Raw genomic sequence first — 11,369 nt, forward strand, 5'->3', positions numbered from 1 at the left:
AGCTTTTGGGGGCAGGTTTCCTGCGGCGCAGATGTACCCTTCATCTTTTTCATTACCACCTGGTATGCACCTCCCCAGGGGTTTGAGTCCGCATCGCGACATAGCGCCTGGAAACAGGATTTCTTGCTACGCCTAACCTCCTTCTTAAGCGCCGACCTTGCCGCTCTAAGTTCGACTCCCCGAGCTTCAGCATCTGCATCGGTCCGGGCCCTCTGCGCTAGCCTTCTCGCTCTGTGGCACCTGGAACGGAGCTGGGCAATGGTATCACTCCACCAGTATACCGAGCGACGACCGTTCATTGGCTGCCCCGTCCTAGGCATAGTGGTATCACATGCCCGTACTAGGACGTTGGTCAGCTCACAAGCACTCAGGTTCGAGCGGGTGCTCTCTGCACTGAGTGCTTCAACGAACAGGTCTTTGTCAAAGGACTTCACTTTCCACCTCCTCCCTGCCGACTTCATCCCGCGTGGCCGTAGCGCCCGTCGTTCAATCGTGTACCGTATAGCTTGGTGATCGCTATTCGTGTACTCATCTGACACCCTCCAGCCCATGTTGGCAAGCAACGTTGGGCTGCAGAAGGTGATGTCGATGATCGATTGTTGTACCCCCCTACAAAAGGTACTGACGGATCCCACGTTAGCCAGACTTACATCCAGCTTGGACAGAGCTTCCAGCAAGCTTTGTCCCCTCGGAGTAGTGCACCTGCTACCCCATTCGACAGCCCAAGCATTGAAGTCTCCTCCAATGACAACGGGCTTGCGGCCCGTGAGTTCGTTGATGAGCACGTCTAGCATCCGGTCAAACTGCTCCGGCGACCACCTAGGTGGAGCGTAGCAGCTACAGATGCAGACGCCATCGACCACTGCGATCACGAACCCCTCTTGGTCGGACGACACCACCTCCTGGATCGGGTATCTACCCATCACGGCGATCGCTGCCATCCGACCCTTGTCGATTACCCAGTTAGTGCCTCCACGGGGGACCCGGTAGGGATCCGCGATAATGGCAATATCGCACCCCGTTTCGGCTGCCGTTTGCCAAAGCAACTCCTGTGCCGTTTCACAGTGGTTTAGGTTAATCTATATAACCTGCACCCTTATCGTTGCAATGCCCGCCTATAAGCCGCACACAGTGGGCCACCTGTGGCATGCTTATTTCCCGCATCGACTGTGCAGAGCAGGAACCGGGGGGTTTGCTACATCCCCTGGCGAAGTGGCCATCTTCGCCGCACCGCCTGCACAGCTTAGACCGATCGGGGGCCTTACACTTGGCCGCCCGATGGCCAAAGCCCATACACCTGAAACAGCGTTCGATACGCCGTTTCGACACCAGTGTACACACTGACCACCCTACCTTAATTTTGCCGGACGCCAACATCTTGTTGGCGATTTCCTCCGGCACGTTTAAGGTCGCGGTTTGCATATCTCCATATGCCTTCCGTAAGCGGATGTCTGCGGGTGCCACATCAACCTTAAGCTGATCCCGCAGAGCATCACTCAGGTCAACTGTCGTCGTAATCTCGTCGAGGTTTTTACACTCGACCAGAACACGCTGCGACAGCGCCTTTACCTGGCCCGCTTCACCCAGGGACTGCTCAACCAGTTTCTGGTAATTCGAACTCTGGACCGTGGGGTCCTTTTTAAGCTCGAAGAGCATATCCCCTGCCTGGCTTCGGCGGGTCTTTACTACGTTGGCCCCAAGCTCCTGCAACTTGGGGTCCACCCGAACCTTGCGCAGTAGTTCAGCGTACGACAGCTTACCTGTCAGCTTCACTACTAAGGCATCGCCCTTATGGACGCGCCTTGGCTTTGGCTTTGCAGCCGCAGCCTCGCTCGGTTTCGGCCTCGGCGGTTTAGGCGGTTTACGCCTAACCACCTGCCATTCATCCTCCACGGTCCCGGCAGCACCATCCGGGACCGCCTCTGCGCGTTCGCTGGTGGAGGCGCGAGCCGAAGTCCGCTGCCTCTTGGCTACCAGCGTTGGTCCATGGTCGGGCGTAGCTGCCTTGCGCTTGGCAAGCGGCGTACGCGCCTGACTAGGCATGGCCACAGCCTTAGCGGCTATGACCAGAGCTTCGGCGATTTCGCATCGCTGCAGAAGCTCTTGCCTCTCCACCTCGGCAGCTATGACGGTAGAGCGGAGGCTCACCGCCAGCTTTTTAATGTCGAGGTGGACATTTGACCTAGAGTTGATGAACGAGTACAACTCGTCCACCAACCTTTTGGCTTCCTCCAGCTTGCTACTGGCTGGAGGAAGCCTAACTTCGCCCTCCAGAGGGAACACCACGCCCTCCGTTGACATTTGCCTACCGCTGTTGCCCGCCCTCTTGGCTGACCTAGCAGCGGTGGCCACCTGCGTTCTAACTGGGGTGTTAGACTTTGGTGGAGTCAACTTCCTCTTCGGTATCGCCCCCGTTATCGGGGGGCTTCCCTGTATGGGCTGTGCCCCCGATTTCGGCGGGCTTCCCTTCTTGGGTCGCGCCCCCGATAACGGGGGGCTACCTGTCTTTGCTGTTGGTGACCTTGCCAACTTACTACTTTTGGCAAAGATATCATCTTTGCCACTAGTAGCACCCGTATTCGATCCCTCTTTAAAATTTAAAAATTTGTCCATTCGAAAGGGTCCCCACTCTAGGCCGCTATCTCCACTCGTAATTGTGTAGTCGCCTTAACGATCCCATGGTGATCTATGCAAGCAGGGAGGCCATGGCTAGGGACACTCCCCCCTACCCTTCATGGGGGCAGGGATGTCAGCATCCGATCAGCGTTAGTCAGGAATGTATCATCTGAGCCTACACCACCGCACTTTGACGTGAGTGACGAGCTTTGAACGTACCTAGAGACCAGCCACGGTTTTAACGGGACGGAAGGCAGCTGTACCATCAGCCTACTCGCCGTTTCAGGAAGGTACCACCCTTCCTTACATAAGGTAGTAGAATAGCACAGCCGTCAGCCCTGTAGCGCCAAATCCAAACGTTTATTCCCGCCCGTCCAGTACACCATAATTAGGATCTTCCTGGAACCGATTTTAATGTGCCCATGGCACTCCTGACCCGGCTTTTTTGCTTAAAGTCCTGAGCTCTAACAGGACGCTACGGCGTCCGCAGCTGGCTTATAGGAATTGAGCCCCGCTCGCCTCTTTACACCACTGCGCCACGCTAACCGCAAACACTACGGCGCCCGCAGCTGGCTTATAGGAGTTGAGCCCCGCTCGCCTCTTTACACCACTACGCCACGCTACCCTCAGGCACAACGTGCCCCCCTTTCCCTGTTAGCACACAACTGAGGGTGCAACCAAAGACTGGTATTTGGTCGACCCTAGGCCCAGTTGCGTCCCGGCCGGTACCGCGTGGAGGTAGGGATAAGAGTTCCCGCTCCCATCTTAGTGGCTATACGGAGTCGCGCAAAGTCGAATGCGACTTTGTTCGGCGCCTTAACCTCGCTGGGTTAGGGCCTTAACCGGCCAGGTATCGATCCGTCTGGAATACCTGAACAGCATGTGGGCGTCCCTGGAGGAGGTGCAGGGGCAGCTAGAAGACAGCGAGGATACTGAGGAAGGTAGGCAAATCAACGCAGACATACGTGCCGATTTTGAGCCTCGGCTGTTTCAAATAAAAGCCGACTTGATTTCCAAACTTCCTGTTTCAAGTCTACCAGCTCGCATCCCTGAAAATTCGTCTCACACTTCCGCTCTCTCTGGGTTGATACTTCCGACCATTTCTCTCCCTGAATTCAATGGAGACTACATGCAGTGGCTAGGATTTCATGACACCTTCTTGGCATTGATCCACTCTAACGGGGACGTTCCTTCCATCCAAAAATTTCACTATTTAAAGGCAGCTTTAAAAGGTGAGGCATCGCAGCTGATCGAATCGATAGCCATCAGCTCCGCGAACTATAACTTGGCTTGACAAACACTCGTCGACCGATACGCGAATGATTATCTACTGAAGAAGCGACACTTGCAGGCTCTGTTCGATATCTCTTCGGTTCGGAAGGAATCTGCCGCGTCTCTGCACGCTCTAGTCGATGAATTCCAGCGTCATACTAAAACTTTGGGTCAACTAGGTGAGCCGACTGACTCCTGGAGCAGCATCCTGGAGCATCTTCTATGCACTAAACTTCCTAGCGACACACTGAAATCCTGGGAGGATCATGCATCAACGAATAATCAACCGAACTACGACTGTTTGATCGAATTTCTACAGCGACGAATGCGAGTCTTGGAGTCCGTCATGGTTAACCATCATCAGCCACCATCCGTTCCATTTGTGTTCACGTCTACGTCCAAGAAGTCGTCCAACTTTCGCTTGTCATCCTGCTCTTCCACATCCAGGCCTGGAAGCAAATGTCCTGCTTGTAACCAGGAACATCCTCTAATGAAATGTGCAAAATTCAACCGATATTCTCCAACCGAACGGCAGCAACTCGTGTCTGCTAAACGACTGTGCCACAACTGCTTGAAAAGCGATCATATCGTTCGAAATTGTCCTTCGAATTACAATTGCAAGCACTGTAATAAGCGTCATCACTCCATGCTGCACTCCAGTGAAAATTCTAAGTCAGCAAACGAACCAACCGCCGTTCATACGTCTATGCCGACTCAAGCGGTTCAGCCCATCGACAATAATGGATCCCAATCTTTCATGGCATCAGCGGAGAGTGTTCACAGAGTTGTTGCCAGTACTGCTGCGCCGCAGCCTCGAGAAGATGTCTTTCTATTAACTGCGTTGGTTAAGATTATTGATGCTTACGGTCAGGACCATACAGCTCGTGCTTTACTCGACAGTGCTTCCCAGCCTAATCTCATTACTGATCGTTTGGCACGCAGTTTGCATCTGAAGAGAAGTCCAGTGAACGTGACTATCCAGGGAGCAGGCAATCTCTCCAAGAGGGTCGCTCGCTCGCATCAAGTCCCAGAATGATCAATTTGAATGCGGGATCGAGTTTTTACTGATGGATACGGTTACTGCAGATCTTCCTGCGCAGGACATCTCCGTTCATGATTGGCAAATTCCGCAGAATTTAGTGTTAGCAGATCCCCTATTCAACAAGAGCCAGCAGATTGACATGGTACTAGGCGCAAAACATTTCCATTCATTCTTCCCTAGCACAGCTCGTCTCCGGATGGCCGATAATCTTCCGATTCTGGTGGACAGCGTATTTGGTTGGGTCGTCACAGGCTCAGCTACCACGACACACCCCGCTCAGCTGCAGTCCTCAAATCCTAGTATCGTTGCTGTTTCCATGCTGACACTGGAGGAGAGTATGGAACGATTCTGGAAAACCGAGGAATTAACCGTTAACAATAACTACTCCATCGAAGAGCGCTACTGTGAAGATTGCTATCAATCTACGACAACACGAGACGAGTCGGGGCGCTACATCGTTCGTCTGCCACGAAAGCCCGACTTTGATGCTATGTTAGGAGAATCTAAAAACTGTGCACTTCGCTGTTTCTCTCAGCTTGAACGGCGACTCGACCGCGATGAAACATTGAAGAAGGAATACCATAAATTCATAAAGGAGTACCTCTCCCTTGGCCATATGCGACTGGTCGAGCCGGACGACAGAAATTACTCCCACACGTTTTATCTGCCCCACCACCCTGTCCTAAAGGAAGATAGTACGACTACCAAAATTAGAGTGGTATTTAACGGTTCAGCTCGTACTTCGACCGGCTTCTCTCTTAATGAAGCACTTTGTGTGGGTCCGGTGGTTCAAGATGACCTCCTTTCAATTGTTCTTCGGTTCCTCACTTACCCTGTGGCTGTCGTCGGAGACATAGAAAAAATGTACAGGCAGACTCTACACCATCCTGATGACCTCGCTTTGCTACGCATTCTGTTCCGGTTTTCGAAGGACGTCCCTGTCCAGACTTACGAGCTTCTAACCGTGACTTACGGTTTAGCTCCATCATCCTTTTTGGCTACACGAACCCTTCAATAACTTGCAAACGACGAAGGCTCTGCATACCCCTTAGGGGCCCCCGCACTGCGCAAAAATTTCTACATGGACGATTTTATCGGAGGAGCGAATACGGTACAGGAAGCTATCAAGCTCCGAGAAGAGTTGTCTGAATTATTAACCAAAGGAGGATTCATCTTGAGGAAATGGACTTCGAATCGGTTAGAAGTTTTGCAGGGGCTGAGGAACGATCAAATCGGCACACAATCCAGTGTCCAATTCATCCCAGACGAGTCTGTGAAAACGCTGGGGATCTGGTGGGAGCCAGAGTCCGATCAACTTCGGTTTGATTCTCCAATACTACAACGTTATGAAGCTCCTACGAAACGATCCATCCTGTCTGACATCGCTAGGCTTTTTGATCGGCTCGGCCAGATTGCACCTGTCGTCGTCACAGCGAAAATCATGATGCAGGAATTATGGGCACTATCCTGCGACTGGGACGAACCAGTACCTCACTCCATCCAGCTGAAATGGGAAAACTTTCGACGAGAGCTACCAAAGATTGCAACCTATCGAATCGACCGGTACGCGTTTCTACCCGAGGCCACCGTAGAGCTACATACGTTCGCTGATGCTTCCACTTCTGCATACGGAGCCTGTACGTACGTTCGATGTGAAAATGCTCTGGGTATCGTTAAAGTCCGGCTACTAGCTTCGAAAAGCAAGGTGGCTCCACTAAAAAAGCTCACCATCACTCGTCTAGAGCTTTGCGCTTGCGTATTGGCAGCTCACCTGTATCATCGCGTAAAGGAATCAATAAACATTTGTGTCTCGGCTTCATATTTCTGGTCTGATTCTGCAGTTTGCTTGTACTGGCTGCGCGCACCACCCAGTTCCTGGAAAACTTTCGTTGCGAACAGGATGTCAGAAGTACAACACCACACATATGGTGGGAAATGGAAACATATATCCGGATCGGAGAATCCTGCAGATCTCGTTTCACGTGGGATGTCAGTCGAAGAATTCGTAAATAGTGAAGCCTGGAAGTATGGTCCATCCTGGTTGGTTCAACCGCATCAGCTTTGGCCAATTTGTCATCTGCCTACAGTCCCCGAAGAAGTACTTGAGAAAAAATGCGTAGTTGCATCGGTTCAAACGACACCTGGCATCAACCCATGGTTTATACGGTGGTCCTCCTATAATCGATTACTCCACATCATCGGCTACTGCCTGCGGTTTTCGGAAAGAACTCGATCGAAAACCAGAACCCAGCCACGTGCACCTCTTTCAGATAACGACGTTGATCGACAGTCACTCACTGTCAAAGAAATTGCTAATGCCAATACCCTTCTAGTGCGCTTAGCTCAGCAGGACGCATTCCGTAATGAAATCAAAGAGCTTGAGCGAGGAAATTCTGTTGCCAAAAGTTCACCTATCCGTCGTCTCATGCCATTTGTAGACCCAGAGATAATTTTGCGAGTTGAAGGTCGGCTTAACCTTTCTCAGTTTCCATACCAATCGAAACACCCTGCCCTCCTCCCAAAGAACCATCCGTTCACTCGGCTTATCGGTGAGAACTACCATCGAAAGCTTGTCCACGGCGGCGGGCGTCTTATTCTGTCAACGATTCGCGAGGAATATTGGCCCTTGAATGGTCGTCACTTGGTGAAAAGCATCGTACGAAACTGCTTCCGCTGTTCACGCCAGCATCCTGTTCCCGAGCAGCAACAAATCGGTCAGCTGCCTAGTTCTAGAGTCATCCCAAGTCGCCCATTCTCACATACGGGTGTGGACTATGCAGGTCCACTCTACATAAAACCCGTTCACAAGCGTGCAGCCCCTGCCAAGGCTTACCTTTGTGTATTCATATGCTTCTCAACAAAAGCTGTCCACCTAGAGCTGGTTGGGGACCTGTCCACCCCAGGATTCTTAGCTGCTTTGCGTCGGTTCATTTCGAGACGGGGAACCCCGGCGCACATATATTCCGACAACGGAAAAAACTTCGAAGGAGCCAAACGCGAACTGGCGGAATTGTCCGCAAGATTCAGGAGCGAAGTTGAGCAAAGCAAAATCTCATCTGCTTGTTCAGAGGAAGGAATCGTGTGGCATTTGACTCCCCCTAAAGCACCAAACTTCGGGGGCCTGTGGGAGGCGGCGGTGAAGACCGCCAAGAGACATTTGTTTCGGCAATTGGGTAGTACACGTCTTAGTTTCGAGGACTACTACACGATTCTGCACCAAATTGAAGCGGCCATGAACTCACGTCCTCTGTTGCCGATGTCCGATGATCCCAACAACCTTGCTGCATTGACACCGGGGCACTTCCTTACCGGATCATCGCTTCAAGCCTTGCCCGACCCAGATCTACTACACACTCCAGTGAACGCCCTCGACCATCTCCAAAGACTGCAACAACACGTCCAGAAATTTTGGTCACACTGGCGATCAGAATATCTGCAGGAGCTGATAAAGGATACGAAACGTGCTGCTCGAAACGACGAGATCCAACCAGGCCGCATGGTAATCCTGGTAGATGAAATGCTGTCAGCAATCCGTTGGCCACTAGCCCGCATCATACAAATACACCCTGGAAGCGACAATTTGACACGCGTGGTAACTTTGCATACAGCAAAAGGAATCATAACAAGGCCAATCACGAAGATCTGCCTGCTACCAGTTCCGGAATCGACTCCCGAGGATGAGCAATTGGATGTTCCAGCCATCAATCACCATCCTGAGCAACAAGAATAAATATTAATCTATGTATAAAAGTGAACCTAAATAGCTAGCTAATTTGAACATAGTAGTTCAAGGCGGCGGGAATGTTGGCTCTGGCAGCACGGAGTGAGGTTTCGCCTTCTCACTTCGCAGCTGGTGCTAACGGGCGCACAATAGGCGAGTTTTTCTAGCCGGTCTGGCAGCCACATTTACTTGATCGTCAAGCCAACTACCCGACCGATCTGTCCACTCGGCAGTTAGCCTTCAGTCACATTCGAGATCTCATACCGATTACATGCTAAATTAAGAGATCCCTTCGTTAATAAAAGTTTATATAAAACCCCAAATTTGTTTGTCATCGTTAAGGTAGTTAAAATAAAATAAAGTGTGTGACAAAAGTGATTCTCCTTGCCGCCCGTGATCCGAAATCACCTCCGGAGCCGCTACTGTCGACCACGACTCAACCTTTCACCATAGCCCTTTGCGCTAATTCTCATTCCGGGTGAACCGGATTTCATACACCATCAGACACAACGTAGGACCATCTATCGGGGATCAAACCTTCTGGCAAGCGCCATCAGTTGTTGATGTAGCTGAGGTGACTTTATCCAATGTACACCTGTAAAAGCCTTGACCAGATAGCCAGTATTCGTGTTGATAGTGCCGGGTTACAGGAAGTTCTCCTTCTGCGTCATTAAATATCCAAAAGCGGATTCACTTCCGAACCGACTGTATGTCCCAGATTGAGCAGAAAGTCAGGGGTTGTTGGATTACTACGAAGAAAAGTCGGAGGTTTTGATCCGATGTAAAGAAAAAGGCCCTTTGTGGACCTGTCGGGTTTTATTAGCTTTTGTGACGTAACAATTTTAACATGTGCTTATTTTAACATTCTTTTTACAATTTTAATTATCCAGTTTTTAACATTTTTTTTTTTATAAATTACCTTTTTCGTACTTCTTATTTTTGCTCGTAGTGCTTACACGTGTTGTTCGTTTCCGTTTAACTAACAATTTTAGCTATATAATAGACGTAAGTTAAACAATAGGAATTAGCTTTAAGTACACTATTTTTAGGTTATAATATTCCACGACTAGACCTTTTAACGTGTTGTATTGGTCCTCACTAGCATTTAATAAATTTCATTTGAGTACTTAATCTTTAGTTGTAACTTGACTAGTAATTTAACTACTGTTACTAGTAACTCTAGAAAAAACTACAAGGTATACAGCCCTAAGGGTTGTACGAAAGGGTGACGTAGGACTGTGTCATATAATACTCATTACATTGATAACATGTTTTAATCGATGAAGTATAACTTTATGTCTGATCATTAGATCAAAGACTAATGCAAACTGCATTTATGGCATATGCATATTTGAGTATCTGTGAGTATCATTATTTGAGTGTTTATTTGTAAAAGAAGAGCGAAATATTCTGATTTAATTCTTCATTGAATCAATGGTGGTTTTGAAAAAAACCGTTTGAAATTGTTTAGTGGCCCTGAAAAGAACTATGGTTGAACTGATAGCACTTCTTAAAAATCAGTACTATAATTACTGTTGCCAATATATAGATGGATGTCGCTATTCGGTCCTTTAGACTCTAGGATGATGGTTGCCCGCTAATACAGGAGTGATAGGAAATACCAAATCACTGTAAACTAGTAATGGATTAGTTTTATCAAAAATCTCTCCGTCAGTGCGATCGTGCGATAAATGAGTGGACGGCGAACCTAGTGTGCTATTTTATAGTCACTTGCACTGCCGTTGCTACTTGTAAGCTAGTGTAGGTGTTTGGGGAAACCAGATCGACTGCTGCTGCTGCTCAAATGATTATCCAACGTTGAATGAGCAAGCATTTTCCATGTTTACCATGGTATAACGCAAAATAGAACGTTAACCATTTAGAAAGTGTAGAAAAATCTTTCCGTTCTTCAATTACTATAGTTCTTATAAGAACTGTTTAAGACCACAATGGCCTGCTGCTGAATTTGCTGCCCGTCAGTCACTCCGTTTCCATTTGCCTTCAGTGTTGGTTTGCGATAATTGCCATTGAAACTGCCGCCAAAATGCCATCGGGTATGCCTGGAATTGCCATGAATTGCCGCAAAAGTCCTTGGATTTGCATCCAATTGCCGGTATTGCCGCCAAAATTCCATTGTTTTTACCTCCAATTGCTGTCGGTGTTGCCGCTAAATGCCGTTGGTTTCGCCACCAATAGCCGTCGATGATAAATATTGACCGTCCGTCAGTGCAATCGTGCGATAAATGAGCAGACGGCGAACCAAGTGTGCTATTTTATAGTCACTGGCACTGCCGCTGCTACTTGTAAGCTAGTGTAGGTGGGGAGGAAACCATATCGGCTGCTGCTGCTTAAATGATTGTCCGACACTGATTGAGCAAGCTATCGAACAATTTCGCATGTCTGCGATGGGGATAATGCAAAATGTAACGTAAAGTGCATCGTGTGGGATTCACGTTGGCCATTGCCTGCTGATTCCGCTTGTCTTCGGGGTCGGTGTTGCCGTCAATAGCCATCGATGTTGTCAATTGGATTGGAAAAGGGGTGTGGCTTACAAAGTGGTCTCAAAGGTTATCATTTGGATCCAAATCCTTTGGTGTATCTAATTGTCGTCCGTGCCTGTGAAGCTAGGCAATTACAAGGGAAATGTATGGGAAAATTCGACCTTAAAACTTTACACACATTTTCACTATTTAGCGTATAAAAAATTATTAATATGTT

The 11,369-nt window shown here is 49.1% G+C and overlaps 2 protein-coding genes across 2 annotated transcripts; both read left to right on the plus strand.

The window, feature by feature from the left end:
* Window positions 1–4,955: 4,955 nt before the first annotated feature.
* Window positions 4,956–5,948, plus strand: LOC128745884 (uncharacterized). The gene has a single exon (XM_053842950.1). The coding sequence runs from the start codon at window positions 4,956–4,958 to the stop codon at window positions 5,946–5,948; it is 993 nt and encodes a 330-aa protein (XP_053698925.1).
* A 63-nt stretch (window positions 5,949–6,011) lies between these two features.
* Window positions 6,012–8,660, plus strand: LOC128745885 (uncharacterized). Its single transcript, XM_053842951.1, has one exon. It carries the CDS (start codon window positions 6,012–6,014, stop codon window positions 8,658–8,660), a length of 2,649 nt encoding a protein of 882 aa, XP_053698926.1.
* The last annotated feature ends 2,709 nt before the right edge of the window (window positions 8,661–11,369 follow it).

The sequence above is a fragment of the Sabethes cyaneus genome, chromosome 1, assembly GCF_943734655.1.
Source record: "Sabethes cyaneus chromosome 1, idSabCyanKW18_F2, whole genome shotgun sequence".
Lineage (NCBI taxonomy): Eukaryota > Metazoa > Arthropoda > Insecta > Diptera > Culicidae > Sabethes > Sabethes cyaneus.